We start from the raw sequence: 23321 nt of genomic DNA on the forward strand, positions 1-23321 counted from the left end.
CCCACCATCTTATAAGGCCATTTTCCCGGTGCAGAAGGGGTGGCCATGTACAAGGGGGACCACTCTGTGTGTGTATGTATATATGTGTGTATATGTATGTATGTGTGTGTGTGTGTGTGTATATATATATGTATATATATATATATATATATATATATATATATATATATATATATATATATATATATAATTGCAGTATGCTTTATGTCTTTAATTTTATAGATATTTGTTATTTATATTATCCAGTCTTATTCCCATAGTAATTCTTTTCTAAAATTTTAGTGACTGGATTTTACCTCTCATTTTATAAATGGGTTTTGCAGTTTAAAATTAAGTTTTGAATAGTGTAGTGTAATACAAAAATAAAATAAAAAACTTGCTAGCAAAACAAAGTGTATGTTTTTATATGTTGTCTGTTTAGTGTATTTTGTGTATCAGTGATTCAAATGCGTCTCTTAGCTTCCTGCTTAAAGCCTAAGCAAGAGGTAGTAAAATGGTCAAAAACCAAAATAAATTTAAAAATTATTAGGGATTGAAAAGAACAGAGATGTTAGTATTGTTTTGATACAGACATCTATATAGTTCATCCCTTGGAGAATTATATAATACAAGTAGTGAAAGAAGATATGCGTTCCCCTGATGTTTATGTATTATATGGTCATCTTCCCTTCTTGGGGTTTCATTGACTCCCCCTCAGGTCTGTCTACCTCACATTAGCCTCGTAGCATTTCATGTAAGGCCTCACCGGTAATGTAATCAGTTACTAATATCAGTCACTTCAGAATTACTCAAATGGAGTACAAGAATGAGTGGACTGCGTGCTGTATGCTTTTCAAGGAAGGCCTCACTGTAATGGCTAGCATAATCATTGTGCTTACTGCTGCATGAACTCCAAGATTATTAAAAGCCTGTAAATGTTACACAGTAAAATCTAGCTTATACAGATGGGCAGTGAAGCAGATTTTAAGAATAATTATTTTTTTGTAAAGACAAAAGGTAATTTTTCTCTGGAGGTTTTTTAAAAACTTATTGTAATACCTCATTGTCTGATCCCTTAAGCCAACTCATTGTAGTATGTCTACTTTGACAAAGAACAGATTGTTCTTTTCATTGTCTTATCCCTCAAGCCGACGCATTGTAGTACCTCTACTTTGATATAGAAAAGATTGTTTTTTTCTCTCATTTTCTTATATTGTAGGCCAACACTACTTAGAAAAAAAGTTTTTTTTTCATTTCCTTATGCCTTAAGGACAAGTTTTACAATTAGGGTAGGTAGTTTTTTCTAAAACTTTATATACATTATAATGTGTAGTGTATATATATATATATATATATATATATATATATATATATATATATATATATATATATATATATATATATATATAATGTACTACGCACTTCAAAGTCCTGGCAAAACTGATTCAGATGCACAAATCAATTTTCTGAATTTTGGAGGAAAAAAAATATAACCTGGGGGTAAAATTGTGCTAGGGTCGGCACCGAAAAATAGATATGGTTGGCCAACTGGAAACATGCATATTTTTTAATTGCTGTATATGCCCTGTCACTGTATATATGTCTGTCTGTCTGTGTGTGTGCATATGTACATATGTATGTATATGTTGTTCCAATTATCAATTAAAATCGATCATCAGTTGGTTGAGCAAACCTGTAAGATAATCCATTGTGAAACTCCATAATCGATTGTGTGTAAAGGGAGACTACTTTTTGGATGCATGCAAAACACAAAGGTTAGTAAAACTCCTGTGTAAATGGTAAGTTAAATAGGGTTTCCAATCGACTAAAGTTGATCAGAATTATTTACTCTTTCACGACTTACAAATATACAACAAAACATATTCCGTATTCATAATTAGGAACATGATTACATTATTAAGCAGTTAAATTGTTGAGTTAATAAACTGAAACACATTTTGATGATTTGTTTCAGTTTAAATGTAAAATCCTTTGTAGTATTTGTAAATAATGACAAACAAGAAAGCCATGTCCTTCTCTACTTTAAAATATAGACACGTCACAAATAAATGAAAGGATTTGGGGGGAATGCAACAGTATTTCAGTTACAACAGTTTGTCAGCACAATACTGACTATATAGTGACAAGTATATGTTCCAAATTGTAATGATTAAAAAATCAAATTAAGGACTTTCCTTAGAAATGGGGTTAGCATTTAATTGTCAAGATCATATTAGTCTGAATTTATTCTCCACATGATAATTGTTACAATGATTGCTTGAGACAACTTTCAATATTGATTACAATATTGTTTTACCTGTTTGCCTTAACATTTAGGTGTTTTTCATTAAAACTAGGTAAATGTGCTCTGCTCTTCACTTCCAAAAATGTTCTTTCTCTTCCAACAAATATTACTTGATCCCTATTTTATAGACAAACTGTAACTGTATATTTACAATACTTTGTTTTCATTCTGTATTTTTTAATATTTTTTTGTTTCTTTTACAGCTGACAGCTCTGAAAAGACCGCTGGTTGTTACACATGACTTGTTTAAGAACTCGATCCTTGATATATCCTGGTATGCATTCTGTGTTGTATCACTTTGGATAGTCAGAAAATAAATGTTCCAACCTAAAGTTGCCAAATGAACTTTATTTACTTTTTGGATGCCCTGTTTAATTAATTTTATTATCTAATCGTCAGATTTGCATTTCAGGTAGAGTTTTGACACAAACTTTAATTTTTTGCATTTGGATGTTCTAGTCTAGAACTGAAGATTTAACAGGGAAATTCACCCTATGTTAGAAAAATGGAGGGAAATTTTATAAACATAGGAATAATTTTAAAAATAAGTGAATGCTTTCAAATTTGGTGTGCAAAATGCAATTTTCTTTTTGGAATATTTTTTAGCTTTATGGGTCAGAGACCAGAAGAGCTTATGGTCTGGTCTGTTGTCTGTCTGTCTGCCAGATAGCACAAGTTTGTTATCGCTTCTTCTCCTAATCTACTTGGATGGTTGCCATGAAACTTAACATAAACATTTATCCCATGGTCAAGTCGGTTCTAAATGAAAATGGACATCCAGTATAGCCACCAAAGTGGCCTTCTTGAAAATGTTATTGTTGCTATTCTTGAATGGATAGCCATATCAACACAAGATATTACTGAAAGACTTTTCAAGATGTATGGTTAGTCTTAAATGAAAATGGTGCCAATCTGATGTCACAGACGCCATCTTGAAAATCTTGTTGTTAATTATCCTAAGTGGATGGTCATATTAACATGAAGTTTTTATTGAAATACTTGTTCTAATGGCTAAATGGTCATATATAAAATTAGTGTTGATCTCACATCCAATATAGCCAATATGGCATCCATATTGAAAATCTTGCTATTGTTACTCCCCCTGAATTGATGGTCATGTCCAATATGGCCATCACAGTGGCCATCATCAAAAAAAATTTATTGCTATTCCTACTACATGGATGGCCATATAAGGATGGAGTTTTCACTAAAAGAATTCTTATAATGTCTGGCTAGTTCTAAATGAAAATGGTGGCAATCTGACATCCAATATGGTCACCACAGCAGCCATCTTGAAAATCTTGTTATTTATGCACCTTCTGAATGGGAACCGCTCCAGTGGCCTAGTGGTTAGAGTATCCGCCTCGGAAACGGGAGGTCGTGGGTTTGAACTTGGTCGAGTCATACCATAGACTTACAAAAATGGTACTAACAGCTGCCTCGCTAGACGCTTAGCATTAAGAGGTTAGTGTTAGGACTGGTCGGCCTGGTGTCAGGATAATGTGACTGGGTGGGACATCATGCTACATGTCTGCAGCATGATGCCCCAGTGCTAGACATCACTATAAACTGCCACACTGCAGACATAGTAGCAATATGACTGAAAATTTGTTAAAGCTATGTTAAAAATCCTAATCACACATCACACCTTCTGAATGGGAAGTCATATCTTGAAAATATTGTTATTTCTCCAAATGGATGACTATATCAACATGGGGTTTTTACTTCATAAATTAAAATTTCCATTGTTTATTTTCTCAGATTATAAAACCTACTTGCTGACAACATGTGACCTACAGACAGATTTCACTTGTAGGTGGGTCAAAGGAATATTTTTGCTTTCCACCCCCACCCCACTTATTTTGACATCCATTTATGTTGGCTGTGTACCTTGGGCCTGATGATGTTGGGATAAATGGGTAGGACTGTAGATCATGAGATAAACAGTTAGGACTGTAGATGTTGAGATAAAAGATCAAGACTGTAGGTGTCAAGATAAATGTGTGGGACTGTAGATGTTGAGATAAACAGTTTGGACTGTAGATGTACACCTGCCAACCCTTACAATTTTGCTGTAAGTCTTACAAAAATTGCTCTTAAAATATGGAGTTAAGGTATAAAAGCAAATACTATGGAAAAATGATCATTGCCAAAAAATCCAGATAATTGGTTCATCTGTGTTTGATTTGGATCCAGGTTTCATATTAGAATTAGTGAAATTAGTCAGGGAAGCAGACTAACTTTTGCATCAGCACATTAGACACTTTAAACTGCAAATATTTGTTCATGCAAAGCATCTGCATAATCAAACTGTTGATTATAGAATTTTTTAAAAATGGCAACCAGCAAGCAATGTATGTTTAAGAAGAAAGGGAAAATATTCCTCTTGAAAAGTGTTAATAATCAACACAGAAAGAATAAAAGTAATATTCAGATTCTTGCGAATAAAAGCTGAAAGGGACACAGTTGTGTTTGTTGGACATTACATGCCAATCAATATGTCTTGTGGCAGGATATATGATTGCCGTCGTCATGTGAAATGGAAAAAGAATTTCCAAGAATTGCGTCAAGTTGAGAGATAGCTACAAGCCATTGAGCTGCATAGGGTTTGGAACTAAAGTTTGTGCAACTGTACTAGAGGTAAATTAGGCCTACATGTACTGTACAAACTTTGCAGTTGAACATGATGTTTATTGTCACTGCATGTTTCAAATACCGAACTTTTATTTACATTTTTCCAGCTTTACAATTGCAGTTTATATTTTGTTACACCTTACTGAAAACTGGTCAAACTTGTGGAACAAAATCAACCGCCTTACTAAGACAGACTCTACAGGGGTGGCAGGTCTGTAGATGTAGAGATACATGTGAAGGACTGTAGATGTTGAGATAAAAGGTTAGGACTGTAGATGTCAAGGTCAACTGGTAAGACCGTAGTTCTTGGGAGAGACTATGAACTCTTGGGCTAATACTGTTCTCACAGGTTTTGCACAGCAAAACTTGTTTGATAAACTGCAGTGTTTTTTAACTACAAAAGAATATTAGTCTTTAAAGGACACCCTGAAGACAGAAATTATCCATTTATGAACAGTTGTCCTTTATGTATAGTTTGAATACGAAAGTCAAATTAAGAAAAGTGGTGAATAAAGTTCAGAATATAAGCAGGTGTCCTTTATATGTAGATTTATGCTAAGACAGGTTTCCACTTACAGGAAATCAATGTCCAGGAAACTTGCTGAATTTATTAATGTGCAGGATGCATTGGGGGTGGGGGGTGGGAGCATGGCAGGATATGTAATTTTGTTTTTATTGTGGTTTCATTTGGATTGGGGTGGGTGGCATCCTTCAGCCTTTCTTACAAGTCATGGTGGTCTTTCTTACAGTCGTGGTAGCTTATTGGTTAATGTGCCAGACTTGTTGCTGAAAGGATGCTTGTTCATATCCTACAGTTGAATAAGCCTTTGTGCTACAGTGGTACATTCTTTGGCAAGGCACTTGACTCCAGTTGTTTTGGCAACATGTAACTTACATCTGTTGCTATACCGTAAAACACCAAACCAAACCTTATCTTTAATTTCTTGCATAGTTCAGTACATAGAAGACAGTAGTAAAGTACCTCTTCAAATCATATCTACAATTTACTTATATTTAATGGTATTCTTATTTTGTCTTTTGATAGAGAATAGGTATGTTTAAGGGTTTACTGATTTTGACTGTTTTGACACAAAATAGGTATGTTTAATGGCGTGATGATTTTGTCTATTGACAAAATAGGTATGTTTAGGTGTGGTTTGATAATTTTGTCTATACTAATTTTGTATTGACAGAAAATAGGTATGTTAAATGGTGTGCTTATTTTGTCTATATTGACAGAAAATAGGTATGTTTAATGGTTTACTGATTTTGTCTGTATTGACAGAAAGTGCATATATTTAATATTCTAATATTGACAGGAAATGTTTATATTTAGTGGTGTTCTAATTTTGTATATATTGACAGAAAATGCCATCAGCATCTGATGGTAACATTGCAGATAGTTCAATAACTTGCATTTATTTAGAGTTTATTTTTAGTAATGTTAGTGCCATAATTAATGTCTGTTCGAATGAAATGCCAAAATTTGACTCTGTAGATGTTTAACACAGTATTTTGATGGTCGTTGTAGTCATAGTTATCTGTAAAGATCTAGATACTGTATTGTTTGATACATTTTGTACATCATCCCATTACAGGAGCAGCTCTGGTATGGAATTGCTTACTTGCTCTTGTGATGGAACAGTGGCTTATCTAGACTTCACACCTGAAGAGCTGGGAACTCCCATGCCCAAGAAAGAAGTGGTTGGTCTAATCTCTATACTTCATGCAAGGCATTGTCATTAAAAAGAAATAAACTTAGATGTTTTTTGCATACTTGCGGAAATAGTTATCTTTATCGTATGTGAATATATCTGGTACTGCACTGCAACGTGTTTCAGTGGTTCTGAACAATCTAGCTGACTTGCTTTTTGAAAAGCTTCTGTCAGAATCGTGGTAGGACAGCCTTTTCTTTCAAAAAGTTTAATTGGATTCGAGGCATGTTATTGGAAGTCTGATTGTTTAGGACAGATTCTTTTCATTCTTAACAATTACCTAAATGGACTAGATTTTTTACAGTTATGTAGATGGAAGGAATCATAGTGTGGATAACAATGTTTATATGTAGGTTTTCAGTATAAATCAAATATTATTGTGTTACATTCATGACTAACTAGTGTCAAGGAATGTGATTTTGTCATTAGGATATTCCATTGTAAACTAGTGTCAAGGAATGTGATTTTGTCACTAGGATATTCCACTGTAAACTAGTGTCAAGGAATGTGATTTTGTTATTGGGATATTCCACTGTAAACTAGTGTCAAGGAATGTGATTTTGTCATTAGGATATACCACTGTAAACTAGTGTCAGTGAATGTGATTTTGTCATTAGGATATTCCATTGTAAACTAGTGTCAAGGAATGTGATTTTGTCATTAGGATATTCCATTGTAAACTAGTGTCAAGGAATGTGATTTTGTCATTAGGATATTCCACTGTAAGCTAGTGTCAGTGAATGTGATTTTGTCTTTAGGATATTCCATTGTAAACTAGTGTCAAGGAATGTGATTTTGTCATTAGGATATTCCATTGTAAACTAGTGTCAAGGAATGTGATTTTGTCATTAGGATATTCCATTGTAAACTTAATAGTTTTATGGTAACCATTGCAGGTGAAATTTATTTAATTTATTTTATTTAATTCCATCATCATAAAAATGTCATCAATAAACTTTGGATAAATGCAAGGTTTATAAGGTGCTGATTTTAGCATTTTCCTTTCAAGATTACCCATACAAATATTGGCGTATGATGTTGCTACTTTAGTTCCCATTTCATGTCCGGCAATGTGAGGACAGTGGGTGTCATTGAAAGTCAAGTTATTGCATCATAATACCAATTTTAATAAAGCTAAGATACTTTGGTTAGAGAGACAATAATTTGGTTTATTCGAAGCTTGAAATCTAGCTATTGAAGTTAAACCTTATAATATGGATCAAGCTAAAACCATTCTTTGAAAAAGAAACAATCCTGATATCAACCATTTTGATATTTTTGTTTTTATTTTGTATTGACAGGTTCAAACTACAAATCAGCAGAAAAGAATTTTAAAATATTTGTGCTAACATTTAATTAATATTTTTGTGGTGATGACTTAATTTTTATGCTGATGATTGTAGTGTTTTATGCTAATGACTTTAATATTTATGCTGATGACTTCAATGTTTTATGATAATAACTTCAATGTTTTGTGTTAATGACTTTAATTTCTATGCTGATGACTTCAATGTTTTATGGTAATAACTTGAATGTTTTGTGTTAATGACTTTAATTTCTATGCTGATTTTTTTTGCTGATGACTTAAATGTTTTATACTGATAACTTCAAGTTTATGTGCTCTTTCTATGTTAAATAATGTTATGTGCTGTTCGGTTATTACCATTTTATACCATGTAGCAGCTAAAAGAGGCAAAAACGTCATGTTGTTTGTATGTTATATTTTTTTAGAACCAGAATTTGGAGAAAATCTATGGAAAATGCTTACTAGAGAGCAATAAAAACAAAACGACAAATCAAATTATTGAGTCGGCAGCTTTACTTAATCTGCGGATGACTAACAATGAAGAGAAGAACCAAACTCCAGAAAAACTGCCTGCTGCTCCAATCAAGCCTTCCAGTAACTCGAGCACATCCACATCAGATACGCCTTTTAAGGTAAAAATAAACAAAATACTACTGAGTGGAGCTATGTATCACCTGCTTGGTTGCAATACATAACAAATCAATACATAACAAATCAGTACATAACAAATCAATACATAACAAATCAATACATAACAAATCAGTACATGGCTGGTGAAATAGTGGATATGATGATAAGTATCATTCAGGCAATACTATACATATTCCAGTTGCCAAACGGCACCAAGAAAATGAACAAGGCATGATACAGATGTGCCAATTAAATAGCCAATTGCTCAGTTTAGGCCACAGTGTTCAGAAATTTCTCCCATTCCCTTAATTCTGTTGATGACCAATCAGTTATTAAATGGCTGAATTGCTCAGTTCAGGCCACAGTGTTCAGAAATTTTCTCCCATTCTCTTAATTCCACTGATGGCCATGTTTGGGATCATCCGAAAAAAATCACATGCTGTGACAAATTGTGATATACACTTGGCATGCGACAAATTGTGATTGTTTTGATGACAAATATGAAACAAAAATTATATAACAAATTGAGGTAACTTTAAATCCTGTCTAGTTAACATTTTTAACTAAAGGAAAAAATTGTAGTCTCAGCGATTCTTTCAAGTCCATGTTTCCAGTCATATGATATGAATTTGAAGAGGAGCCATTTATCATTTATAAAGATAGCAAAATTTTGCTGAGGTTGATATGGTATAAAGGAACAGTGTTTTATTTACCCTGGTATCATGGTCAGAGGTGGTTATGGTGTAACAGATAACTGTTTTGGTGTACCCAGCTATCATGGTCAGAGGTTGATATGATTTAATGGATAACTCATTTGATGTACCCTGCTATCATGGTCAGAGGTTGATATGGTGTAATAGATTACTGTTTTCTTTACCCTGCTATCATGGTCAGAGGTTGATATGGTGTAATAGATTACTGTTTTCTTTACCCTGCTATTGTGGTCAGAGGTTGAAATGGTGTAATAGATTACTGTTTTCTTTACCCTGCTATCATGGTCAGAGGTTGATATGGTTTAATAGATTACTGTTTTCTTTACCCTGCTATCATGGTCAGAGATTGATGTGGTGTAATAGATAACTGTTTTGGTGTACCCTGCTATCATGGTCAGAGGTTGATATGGTGTAATAGATTACTGTTTTCTTTACCCTGCTATCATGGTCAGATTGTGAAAATGATAAAAATGGTTTCAGATATGATGATGCAAATGAACAAGCTGGTAAAATCCACAAAAATGAGATGAAAGTCAAACAGAAAGTGAAACATCCAGTGAAGAATTGGCTTTCATAATGGCAAAAGAAGGAAAGCATCACACAGTGTAGAAATCACATGAAAGCTGAAATTTCACAAAGGATGATGACTGTAATCTTGGATGAGCATAACATAGACTTCCACATCCCAGTCTGCTAGAGTGATCCTGTTGTCAGCATGTCTGGTTAGCTTTAGGGCCATGATCCTGTTGTTAGCATGTCTAGGAAGCTTTAGGGCCATGATCCTGTTGTCAGCATGTCTAGGCAGCTTTAGGGTCATGATCCTGTTGTCAGCATGTCTAGGCAGCTTTAGGGTCATGATCCTGTTGTCAGCATGTCTAGGCAGCTTTAGGGTCATTATCCTGTTGTCAGCATGTCTAGGCTGCTTTAGGACTATGATCCTGTTGTGTTGTCAGCATGTCTAGGCAGCTTTAGGACCATGATCCTGTTGTCAGCATGTCTAGGCAGCATTAGGGCCATGATCCTGTTGTCACCATGTGTAGGCAGCTTTAGGTCATGATCCTGTTGTCAGCATGTCTAGGCAGCTTTAGGACCATGATCCTGTTGTCAGCATGTCTAAGCAGCTTTAGGGTCATGATCCTGTTGTCAGCATGTCTGGGCAGCTTTAGGGTCATGATCCTGTTGTCAGCATGTCTAGGCAGCTTTAGGGTCATTATCCTGTTGTCAGCATGTCTAGGCTGCTTTAGGACTATGATCCTGTTGTGTTGTCAGCATGTCTAGGCAGCTTTAGGACCATGATCCTGTTGTCAGCATGTCTAGGCAGCATTAGGGCCATGATCCTGTTGTCACCATGTGTAGGCAGCTTTAGGTCATGATCCTGTTGTCAGCATGTCTAGGCAGCTTTAGGACCATGATCCTGTTGTCAGCATGTCGAAGCAGCTTTAGGACCATGATCCTGTTGTCAGCATGTCTAAGCAGCTTTAGGGCCATGATCCTGTTGTCATCATGTGCAGGCAGCTTTAGGGTCATCATCCTATTGTCACATTGACCAGGTGAAAATATTTTATTTGTTTGTTCAACCATAAACTCCTCGTGCACCTCATGAGAATAACAAAAAGAGTTGTAAAAAGTGCATGTTATACAGACCAAAATACAGTCTTCTAATGGTTGTTGTGCATGGTATGGTAGATTTCCTCAGGCCATGCCAATAAATCCTGATGCATGTGCAGTGATTTTTTTTTGTGTTAATAGAATGTTTCATCTTGATCCAATACAGACATGGTGGTGAAAGTGTATGCAAGATACTGATTTGATGTTGTGTCCAGTTCATTCAACAGTTTCAGCTAGTCAAGAATATTTGTTACGGCTGAATCAACAAAACTTCATGATAAGAAAAATTCACCTGCATTATCTTTCTGAAATTATGATGAGTTGTTTAGTAGTTATGAATTTATATTTGGCTGATAGTGGCCTAAATTTACACCCCAATATTGTAGGCTGGTAGTGGCCTAAATTTACACCCCACTGTCGTAGGCTGGTAGTGGCCTAAATTTACACCCCAGTGTCGTAGGCTGGTAATGGTCTAAATTTACACCCCAATGTCATAGGCTGGTAGTGGCCTAAACTTACACCCTAATGTCATAGGCTGATAGTGGCCTAAATTTACACCCCAAATGTCATAGGCCGATAGTGGCCTAAATTTACACCCCACTGTCATAGGCTGGTAGTGGCCTAAATTTACACCCCAGTGTCATAGGCTGGTAGTGGCCTAAATTTACACCCCAATGTCATAGACTGATAGTGGCCAAAATTTACACCCAAATGTCATAGGCTGATAGTGGCCTAAATTTACACCCCAATGTCGTAGGCTGGTAGTGGCCTAAATTTACACCTCAATGTCATAGGCTGGTAGTGGCCTAAACTTACACCCTAATGTCATAGGCTGATAGTGGCCTAAATTTACACCCCAAATGTCATAGGCCGATAGTGGCCTAAATTTACACCCCACTGTCATAGGCTGGTAGTGGCCTAAACTTACACCCTAATGTCATAGGCTGATAGTGGCCTAAATTTACACCCCAATGTCATAGGCTGGTAGTGACCTCAATTTACACCCCAATGTCCTAGACTGATAGTGTCCTAAATTTACACCCCAATGTCATAGGCTGGTAGTGACCTAAATTTACACTTCAGTGTCATAGGTTGGTAGTGGCCTAAATATACCACCCAATGTCTTAGGCTGATAGTGACCTAAATTTACACCCCAATGTCATAGGCTGATAGTGGCCTAAATTTATACCCCAATGTCATAGGCTGGAAGTGACCTAAATTTACACTCCAATATCACAGGCTGGTAGTGGCTTAAATTTACACTCCAATATCTTAGGCTGATAGTGGCCTAAATATACCACCCAATGTCATAGGCTGATAGTGGCCTAAATTTACCACCCAATGTCATAGGCTGATAGTGGCCTAAATTTACCACCCAATGTCATAGGCTAATAGTGGCCTAAATTTACACCCCACTGTCATAAGCTGGTAGTGACCTAAATTTACACTCCAATATCAAAGGCTGGTAGTGGCCTAAATTTACACCCCAGTGTCATAGGCTGGTAGTGGCCTAAATTTACACCTCAATATCATAAGCTGGTAGTGGCCTAAATTTACACCTCAATGTTGTTGGCTGGTAGTGGCCTAAATTTACACCCCAATATCATAAGCTGGTAGTGGCCTAAATTTACACCCCAATATCATAGGCTGGTAGTGGCCTAAATTTACCACCCAATATCATAGGCTGGTAGTGGCCTAAATTTACACCCCACTGTCATAGGCTGGTAGTGGCCTAAATTTACACCCCAATATCATAAGCTGGTAGTGACCTAAATTTACACCCCAATATCATAGGCTGGTAGTGGCCTAAATTTACACCCCAATATCATAGGCTGATAGTGGCCTAAATTTACACCCCACTGTCATAGGCTGGTAGTGGCCTAAATTTACACCCCAATATCATAGGCTGGTAGTGGCCTAAATTTACACCCCAATATCATAGGCTGGTAGTGGCCTAAATTTACCACCCAATATCATAGGCTGATAGTGGCCTAAATTTACACCCCACTGTCATAGGCTGGTAGTGGCCTAAATTTACACCCCAGTGTGATAGGCTGGTAGTGGCTTAAATTTACACCCCAATGTCATAAGCTGGTAACTAGTACATGTAGTATATCTCTGCCTCCTGATTGGTTAGTCAGTGATGTCATTCTCATAACAACTAGCATTGAAAGCTTCCCCTGAACTGTAGTGATTAGTTGCAGTATGGAATGGGTACAGATTACACAATTTCTGTATAAAAACAAAGAAAAAAATTATGTTGATAGTTCACTGCTATCTGTTTGGTACCAGCAGTGTGACAAATGTTTACTAAACTTAAGACTTTATGAAAACTAATATCACTTCTTAATAGGCAATTGAGCAGTATAAAACTGAAGTCCAGTACAATGAATAGTTCCTCACCGTAAATTTTTATCATGGGCAGAAGTGAATGTTATTATTAAGAAAAACCAATCTATATTTTATCGTCGCACAATAATTTATATTTTGTAATAATACAGACTTTAGAGTAACGTTTTTTTCTTCTGTCATTTTCCTGGAATTCTGCAGTGTAGAGTTTTGTTTTAAAATTAAGTTTCGCAAATATATAAGATTAGCATGTCTATCTTATGAGTAAACTTACATCGAGCATGAAAAATGATGGCAACAGATAGTGTATTAAATTACAAGGAACAGGAATATCATTTCATCTGCTTAGGATATAGAAGTATAAGCCTCATCAAGATACATCCATAAAAACATACTCTAGGTCTGCTTCTGAGATTTAAAAAAAGAAATGGACCAAGAAAATGAAGAATTCAACTCAATTAAGAAACATTAGCAACTGTGACCCACTTTTCCAGTTGTACTTGCATATTGTTTAATTCTGCTTATGATGCTTATAAATGTCATATTTCATGATTGTACATGGTGATTATCGAAAATCATCCACACTATATAAATAATAATAATAATGAGGACTTTGTATAGTGCCTAATCTTTAGAAGCTCTAAGCGCTTTACAACATTATACAACACCCATAACACAAAAAAAAACATATATAATATGATTACAAAAAAAAACAGACACCATGAAATTAGAAAACATAAAAACATGCTGAAAATATTGAAGGTAGGAAACATTATTAGGTCTTTAAGTTTGTTCTTGCAGTCGAAATAAGTGAGTTTTAAGAGCTTTCTTGAATGGGATCACAGTTTCTTTGTGTCTAAGTTCAGTGGGCAATTCATTCCATGCTGCTGGGCCCTGGTATGCAAAAGAATGTTGTCCATATAACGTCGTTTTCATAGTGGGAATAATGAGTATACGATTGTCAGAAGAGGATCGTAAGTATCTTGCTGGTGTGTACACATGGGTGAGGTGGGATAGGTATGTTGGACTGGAGTCCATCAGTAGCACAGAAATCAAATTTTGTTTGATTCTGGATCGAATGGATAGCCAGTGTAGGATACAGAGCAGTGGGGATTTTTGCTCTGATCATGGTACTCTAAGGATGATTCAAGTAGCTGTGTCTTGAAGTTTCTGGAGTAGTTGAGAAGAACCAGACAGAATTGAGTTAGAATAGTCCAGTCTTGAAAGTACTAATGAACACAAGTGTTTTAGTGGCATCAACTGAAAGATATTTACGAATGGAGCTGATGCGTCTCAGCTCAAGATATACATCCTTGCATATGTTCATGACATGTTGGTGCAATGTGAGAGTACTGTCCAGAGTAACACCCAGGTTTCGTACTGACTGTGTGAATTTAATATTGGTGTTGCTGATATTTATTGTTTGAGGTAAAGGATGTGAATGAGAAAGTCTTTGTGTTGTGATCAGAATGGCCTCAGTTTTTTCATCATTCATTTGCAGCTTGTTACGTGTCATCCTTGATTTCACATTAGAAATGCACATCTCTACACCTTGGATGATAGCATCAACTTCAGTTGGGTGGCTAGATTTGTATATTTGGGTGTCATCAGCATTCAATTAGTGAGACACTGGATGATGATATATGACACTTGAGAGTAGATGAGTGTATAGAATGAAGAGAACAGGTCCAAGAACAGACCCTGTGGAACACCACAACATATATCAACTGGGCTGGAGTGTATTCCATTTGGTGTACTCTTGTTCCTTGACATTAGCTTGTTAGTAATCTCGAAGAGCTCTTTGCAGCTGGAAATTTCTATGATCTTAGTACTGTATTTGGCTGATTTCGCTACATGGACTATGTGATGTTCTTCTTAGCGGCTTCATAGATTTGCTTATGAATAGTGAGTCTGGTGGAAAGCCAAAGCCTCTCAGCTCTACGGTGGTCTCTTTTAGCAGTGCGAAGCTAGTCCCTAACACTGCTATACCATGGAGAACACTTTTGAATTGATACTCTGCGTTTGTTGGCTGGGGCATGTTTGTCGAGCAATGAATGCAGGCAGTTATTGAGTTGTTCTGCGGTTGGAGGTAAGCAAGTTGTTAGGTTTGCTTGGATGTCATGCATTAGTTTGGTTCTAATTATCATACAGAGGTTTCTCTTAGTAGCAAATAAAGGTGGATGGTTAGGGACTGATACGTCAAGATGGCATATAATGCAGAGGTGATCTGATGCAAGTTCGCGGGATACCAGGGAGGAATGTAGAATATTATCATCAGGTCTGTGAAGAATCCAGTCTAAAATGTGACCATGTTTATGGGTGGGTTGGTTAACTTACTGTTTGAGGTTGAAAACATTAATGGAATCGAGGAGTTTTAATGTGTTTGTGTTTCTGGTATAGTCAGAGTGAAAGTTGAAATCTCCAAGAATAATCAGGTTGCCACCATTCGAATTTCCATACTCCAGGAGATTGGGAAACTGCTCCAAAAAGAAAGATTCAGTCAGCTTGTTTGTTTTTGTTTACTAGGAGGAGAGCGGTATAGGCAGAAAAAATGGACTGACCTTTGTTTCAGTGTGAGTGTGCTTTGGACTAGTTCAAACGATGTGTGGTAGAAATTGAAAGTTGTTGTGTGGTTAAGACACTTGATCATGACGTTCTTTGTGATGACTGCAATTCCACCTATGCAAGAGTTGCGGGGAACGACTTGATGGAGTAACCAGTGGGTGTTAGATCCGTGCACTTGGGCTCATCTCCTGATGTTTTTAGCCATGTTTCTGTTGGGAAAAAGATGTCGATATTCTGATCGCTGATAAAATTAACTATTTCTGTGCGCTTTTCCAGTGGTCCTACTGATTGGGCATTGAATAATGCAATATGCAGAGGTATCTCTTGGATAGTTGACAATTTAATATGGATTTGAATTAGGTTATCTAAATTAACGGTCAAATTTTTAAATTGTTGAGCCGGAAAGGGCATAAGGGAGATAACTGGAATTCTTCCTGTTCTAGCCAGCCAGCTTGACACTTTTTTTTTTAAGCTTCTATTTACATTTAAGTAATGATAAATGTAGTCCCAGTTCATTTAGTATAGAGCACAATGTAGTGTGGAGAGCCAAGGAGTGATCATTTAAAGCAATTAATGAGGATCTATCACAGCATAAACGGGTTGACTGGCAAGTATCAGGTGATGGCGGCTTCTTCAACAACAAAGGAAGTTGTAGCAGTGAAGCAGGACAGCAGAGAAAAAGTCTAATTGTTCTCGTTTCCAAAACAAGGAGATGAAGAAACACATACAAACTGAACAGCCAATGCATGATGAACACAATAATGTAGATGAAGACAGACAACAAACACATATATCATGAAAAACGGAACAGCTGCTTCAAGCCAGTTAAGTGATAGCGGCCATATCAACATGTCAACTTAAGCATGAAGAGCGGGTCACACTGACCTGCTTCACTTAGAAGTTGATTCTTCACTGGTAGGATACATATATCAGGCTCCTATAAAAAACAAAGTATTGAGGTTACCATGATCCACTTTACCTGTTGTACTTGTATATTGAGTAATTCTGCTTATGATGCTTCTAAGTGTCAAAATTCATTACTGCACATACAATAATTATTGAAAATCATTAATGCCACAGACAAGATGTGGTAACTAGATTATGAAAAGTAGGTCACTCTGATCTAATTCACTTAGAGGTTGATTCTTCTTAGGTAGGATGTAGATATTTTGCTCAAATTATACTGTAAACAAAAGCAGAAGCTTGCCACCCAACATTTATGCTTGGTTATCAGTTGAGTATTGCAGGTGAGACTAAAATTATGTCAGTATGACAATCAAATAAATGCAGACTTTTTGTTCCTAGGAACCTTTCTAGACATAATTACAAGTTGTAATTGACAATTTGTGTGATTTAACAAGGCAGTGATTGCAGAGATGATTAAGCTAGACTTTATAATTTATAAATGGCAAAACAGGGCAGTCATAAGAACCTTGATCTTAAAAATAAATATTTACAATCGAGTTTAAATATTACTTCTAATGTAAATTTCCAGTGCTTGACTGCTTTAAAGATTCCATGCACCATCACTCTTAACCTGTTAGGGTCTATACCATCAGCCCAATATGCTACTTTAACATATCCCACAGCAGCTTTGTAATAGCATGGGTTATTCAGCTTTTGCTGGAGCTTTTAAAAACAAAATCTAACACCACATATCTTCATTGATCTTTGATTTTGTTTGCCACTATCGGTCTCATGAATACAGAAAGTGTGATGCAGTTGCCAGCAAAGAATATATACTGAATTTCTGTCTTCATATACTTTTTATTGGGCTACTGAATGGTATCAAATCAAAAAGAGACCATTCACATCTGACCTTTTAAGAGAAACATTTTAGCATTTTTTGTGCCAAGATAAGCCAAAAGATGTTCATGGTTTTTTTTTTACACTTCTAAATGTTGTAAAATTACTACTCCTACATGACCCAATAAGTATTGGAGAAAAAAAATCATTTTAATCCAGAAATCGATTTTTGTATTAAAACTACATAACCATTCCAGCATTGGGGTGAACTTTTAAAAAGTCTAGCATTCAGTTACTTGTAGTCATAGCATGTTTTATCCCAGTATTGGGATGAACTTTTAAAAAGTCATAGTAATCAGTTACTTGTAGTCTAGCATTCAGTAGCATTCAGTTACTTGTAGTCTAGCAGTCAGTTACTTGTAGTCATAGCATTCAGTTACTTGTAGTCTAGCATTCAGTTACTTGTAGTCTAGCATTGTCGTCTAGCATTCAGTTACTTGTAGTCATAGCATTCAGTTACTTGTAGTCTAGCATTCAGTTACTTGTAGTCATAGCATTCAGTTACTTGTAGTCTATCATTCAGTTACTTGTAGTCTAGAATTCAGTTACTTGTAGTCATAGCATGTTTTAATATATTTTTTCTTAATCTGTTTCAGCCCACTAACAAACAAATTGAGACTAAGACAGCTGATGGCAGGCGCAGAATTACCCCTATTTTTCTGTCTTTTCAACCGGATGTTGCGTAAGTCATGTATTAAGGTTCTGTATTGTATAGGTAGCAATTAGTTTGAGTCCAGTTTCTATATTATTATTATTATTATTATTATTATTATTATTATATTTGATGATCGGTCTTGCAATACCATCCATTAACATATTGCTCTGTCTTGGAATGCTTTCCTTTAACACAATGCTCTGTTTTGCAATGCTAACCCTAAACACAGATTGAATCAGACAACACATTTAAGATATTTTATTAGTTTGGTGTGTTAGGGCATAGCAACACAATTTGATTATTTAGTGCTGGGGTAATTGAAGTAAAGTGCCTTGCCTATAGTGACAGCCAATTAGCTGACCCGGGCTGATCTGGTTGTATTATTTTAACCCAAATCCTTGAAGTCACTAGTGTGGCACACAAACAACTGAGCCATCATGACTCCTACTCAACCGGTTACCTATTATGAATTGAAATGATGCATTGAGCCATTTCATTGTACCCAAGGGGGCAGGGAGTCAAGATTTATAGTATTCTACGTTCAGAAAAGAGGGCATTGTCTACAGACCCTATTATTCGTCATATAGTATGGCTTCTGGGAGATGATGTCATTTTTGTGAATGGCAAGATGGAATTATCACTTTTTTGTTGACTGTGTTGGCTGTATAAACAACTTGTCATTTTATATTGAGAAAGTGGTCTGATATATATGGTCTAGTATAGAAGATAAATGACAACAGCATTAAGTAGCTACTATGTGCTCCTAGCTTTCTTTCACTTCTAGAGTTTCTATATATGTGTGAATTTGCTTTCCCAAGCTGACATATGTCAGCTGAGCAGGTTATTGTTGTTGCAGGGTTTAAGGCCATTTTTCAGCACATGATAGGCTATACATGGCAGCCAGTATTAATGGTGGAGGAAGAACCCAGAAAACCCCCTGAAAGAACCACCGACCCATGACAAGGTGAGCAATTTGAAGCCCACTTGGGCCCCTTGTTCTTTGATTTGAGCAAATCCAGTCATCATGTTAAACACTTTGATTCTTTTTATCGTTTCAGTGAGGCACCAATGCCATATTTGGCCAAGAAAATCCAGTTCACTTCATCCTCTGAAAGTAGCAAAATTGTGGTTGAGAAGCTAGATAGAGTTACTGGCCCTGGTTTGACATCTCCTTCCCATTCACAACACAATACCCCAGTACCAGAGAGCACTGCAAAGTCTTCAAGCAATGTTGTTACACCAAAGGCCAGCAGCAGCACTACTGCTGGTGAGAGTAAAGTCACACCTTCTATACCTGTATCACCTGTTGGGGAGAGATCCATCCCTTTTGTTCAGGTAGGTTCAGTCAGTCACATATGGGTATGTGTAAATCATTACCATTATAATTGGAGTCATAATTTGTCAACTGTAACTTGTTTTTGGTATTTGATCTTTGAATTTGATTATGATTTCATATGTTGGATTACACCAGCATAATTTTATTTGCAAGTTATTGAAAGAATTAAAAAAGTCAACATATTGTCATCTACTGTAATCTTAAAGTTTAGTAAATATTGTCCCACTGTATCACAGACTTCATCTGCACTTGAAACAAATGAAATGCCTGTGAGGGACATCCACGGTTGTCTTTTTAATTGATATTTTTAGATGGCGCTGCAGGCAAATAGGTCCCTTGTCCAGAATGATTTTGATTTTATCTCACATCATAGTTCAGTGTTTCACATTTGAAAAACATAAAGTATTCATTCATGACTGAAACAACATGTGTCAAGCCAAACTGTGTGCAGAAGGGTGAGCATATATTTCCTAACAATAAAAAACATGCATGGATACATGCCATAAGGCATGGTGGAGCAGGATTAAAATAGTACTCACCACCAAGCAAATTTAGCTACATTTGAAAGCAACATCTTACCGAAGATGACTGTGAAACTGTGACCTATCATGGTAGGTTTATTGATTTATATTTTAATGATAACATTTTTATATCATGGAATTCTAACAAGAGTTAACATCATGAACATGAAATAGTGACCGTAATTAATAATAATAACAATAATAATAAGAATGACAAAAGCAACTATAAACATTAACACTTAAGACAAATATATCGGGATTATTTGCGATAATAATAATAATAATAAAGAGTGAAACAATACACCTGTGCTGCATGTTGTTACGATTCACAATACACAGCCGACAATACGATACATTCAGACATGATTTTTCTCCATTTTAAAGCAGAATTCCGCTTTTCTCCTGATGTGAATCCGATTTTTCTTGATATAGTCCACCTTTTTTTTATGATCTCCGATCTGGTTTTTTAAAAACGGTCTGTTCAGTCCCATTCTGCAACGACCCTTGTAACGTATTCATTCCATATATTAGTTAGCCCATCACTCACATAAAGAGTGTTCTGATTGGTCAAAAATTTAAATTCATCCAATGAAATCTTCGTGTAATGGAAACTGATGGCTATGGAAAGAAGAAGCATGCTTGCAAAAACATGGTGTCCTGAGTTGTTGAGAGAGAACATTACACAAGAAGTTTAGATAAAAGTTTAAAAAACATATTGGAATTCCTGGAGAGAAAAGTTGACAGAAATTTAGTTGGTCAGTTTATAGGAAAACTGAATGCTAGAGGACTGTCATTTTGTGACCTCTGCAGTAAAGATCGGAATTATGGTAATCGATGTTGGAAGAGGTTAGATCAGTACCTACAAAAGAAGCTGCATAAGGAAAAATTGAATCTCAGAAAGCATCTGGAAAAATTGCAATTAATTACTATAAGAAGAAAGATTTCTTGCATCAGAGAACAGATGTAGCCCTCTGTCAGAATATGTACACTGCATGCCAAGCACTAGCTTGAAAGGAAAAAGGCTCTCATTGAGAAGGAAAAGAAATGATTGCACATTGAGCCAAAAATGTCAGTGGTGGTAAAAAGGAAGGCTTAAGAAAGAAATCTTTGCCAAAGCCGCAAAAAAGAGCTCAACTGTCATATCAACAGGTTGTGTCCATTGGAGAAAAAGACAAGTGAATGTATGGGATTATTTGTATATAGTTGATGTACTTGGATGTTTATTTTACAGATTTGTTATGAAAAGAGGGAAGTATATATTTTCTGCAACAATTTAGAAATTATTGTGACTTAATTATGATGTGAACACTGACATGCGCATGAAATAACTTCAGCATCAATAGTATTGAAGAACATATTCATGTTACTATAAATATTGTAAAATTATTGAAGTAATATTGAACATGTTTTGTAAGCTTATTAGTTTTTCAGTTGATTATTTGAATCATAAGTTGCACCAGAAGCAGTTTTTATGAGTATAAAATGCGTTTTTGAATGGCGGACAAAATCCCTATATTAGAAGGCGCTGCCCCTCAAGACCCCGTTAGTGGAGGACCCCCAAACCCCCTTTACAATTTTGTCAGCTTTTTTTATGGAAGACTAAACTCGTGTCTGTTTTTGAGTGGATGCATCTGTTAGATCTCCTAAAGTGGATAACTTCGACCTGTATTTAATTCCTAGTGACTTTGTTTCAGTTTTGTGGTTTTGTTTTTTTACTGAAAATTGTTGTTGCAGTCATACAGCTTTATGAGGGGATGTCTGTTAGTTTTACAACACTTTTTCACGCATTAGTTCTTTCATTAAAGTTTTGCAAAACAGGTATGTTGACATTCATTTTTTAAGAACACATTTCTGATTTTTTTTATCATGCAGTAATGTGGTAGGGGTAATGAGTATTACTCGTGTCTCTCAACATGTATCACCATCAATCTGGTGCTGTTTTTCATTTTAGTATACTTTCAGGGGCATTCATGTTCCATGAATTCATTTACTCAATACATGAGAAACCTTATTAATGGAAATACTTCTCGAAGAAACTCGGAGTTTGAAATAAACTCATAGACTAGTAAGATATGTATTTTTAATCTTTGTTTATCTGTGCCACTATCAAACAGCCTTCTCATTGCCATAATGCCACCATTTTCTCATCTACTTCAGTCTTCATCAAATTAATTGATCAGTCTATAATTAAATGTGCTTTTGATCTTGAATGTTAATTTGTACCTGTCTTTGTCTGTTCAGCCCATGACAGCTATAGACAACAAATCACAGCAGGGGGAGGTAGGGAAAGAGGGCAGATTAATTCAGCAGCCGCAGCAGGAAACACCTAAAGTGACAGCCAGCACACCTGATAGGTAATCATATGCAGGTTAAAGTTAGCTTACTGGTGATTCGGTCCATTGCAGGTAAATATCTCATAAGATGCCGGTATAATTTACTGTTTGTCAACAGGTGCAAACTAGGTTAAGTCCAAATTTCAGACATCATTCTACTGACAGGTAATGTATGAGCCATCAGAGACAATTGCCCATGGAAAAGTCAAAATTTGTCGGCTCATATTTCACAATCAAGGATCCATAGAAATGTGTGACTTGCTTAGGTATTTGTCTTTATGTTAGGTAAGAATTACACATCACTGTACTCATTTAATTCTTGTTCAACAGTATTTTTTGTTCAAAACTCTTGTTTTTGGCTTGGAAATCGATTAGTTATTGGGAAGTGCAGGTACTGGTATCATTTTACTGTTGTGTATTTAGTAGTGTATTAACAGCACCTCAGCAGAAAAGTGGCTGTGTAGAGTCAATAAAATGTTGTGTTGAAAAAATGTAAATATGTTGTAAATTGTAGAAAGCTGTCTTAAGTGCCTTGCTTAACCTCTAACCTGCCAATCCAGTCTGAAATGCCAGACACTGGTCAAACTGACACAACATAATTATAGCTTATTGAATGTTAATTGGTTGATATTTTTTGGATAACTGGCTTTTGAAAGAAATGTTAAATGCCTTCATTGAAAAATCTCCATGTAAGACAGCATCCAATTCATATATTAATTTCTTAGCACAAGAATTTAAAGCATATGGAAAATGCATACACTCATCCTGACTTAAGCATTAGTGGCTGCAATCAATCATGATGAGTTTGGATGAAGCATAACTACTACAGTGTGCAAGTTATTATGCTTTCCATTGCATTGAAACAA

At 35.8% G+C, this 23321-nt stretch overlaps 1 protein-coding gene across 2 annotated transcripts in view; it reads left to right on the forward strand.

The window, feature by feature from the left end:
- Positions 1-23321, forward strand: part of LOC149775158 (protein HIRA-like) — a 122788-nt gene that overhangs the window by 47788 nt on the left and 51679 nt on the right. For both annotated transcript variants that reach the window (XR_016416578.1, XM_089944105.1), the window contains exons 12-17: positions 2488-2558; positions 6517-6622; positions 8365-8571; positions 18207-18292; positions 19324-19600; positions 22364-22476. Coding sequence is in view for 1 of the 2 variants with exons in the window: in XM_089944105.1 (XP_089800231.1) it covers positions 2488-2558; positions 6517-6622; positions 8365-8571; positions 18207-18292; positions 19324-19600; positions 22364-22476 (860 nt within the window). In the remaining variant the exon portion in view is untranslated. The remainder of the gene's footprint in view (positions 1-2487; positions 2559-6516; positions 6623-8364; positions 8572-18206; positions 18293-19323; positions 19601-22363; positions 22477-23321) is intronic.

This window comes from Sinohyriopsis cumingii, chromosome 19 (genome assembly GCF_028554795.1).
Source record: "Sinohyriopsis cumingii isolate HCF-2022 chromosome 19, ASM2855479v2, whole genome shotgun sequence".
In the NCBI taxonomy this organism is placed as follows: Eukaryota; Metazoa; Mollusca; class Bivalvia; order Unionida; family Unionidae; genus Sinohyriopsis; species Sinohyriopsis cumingii.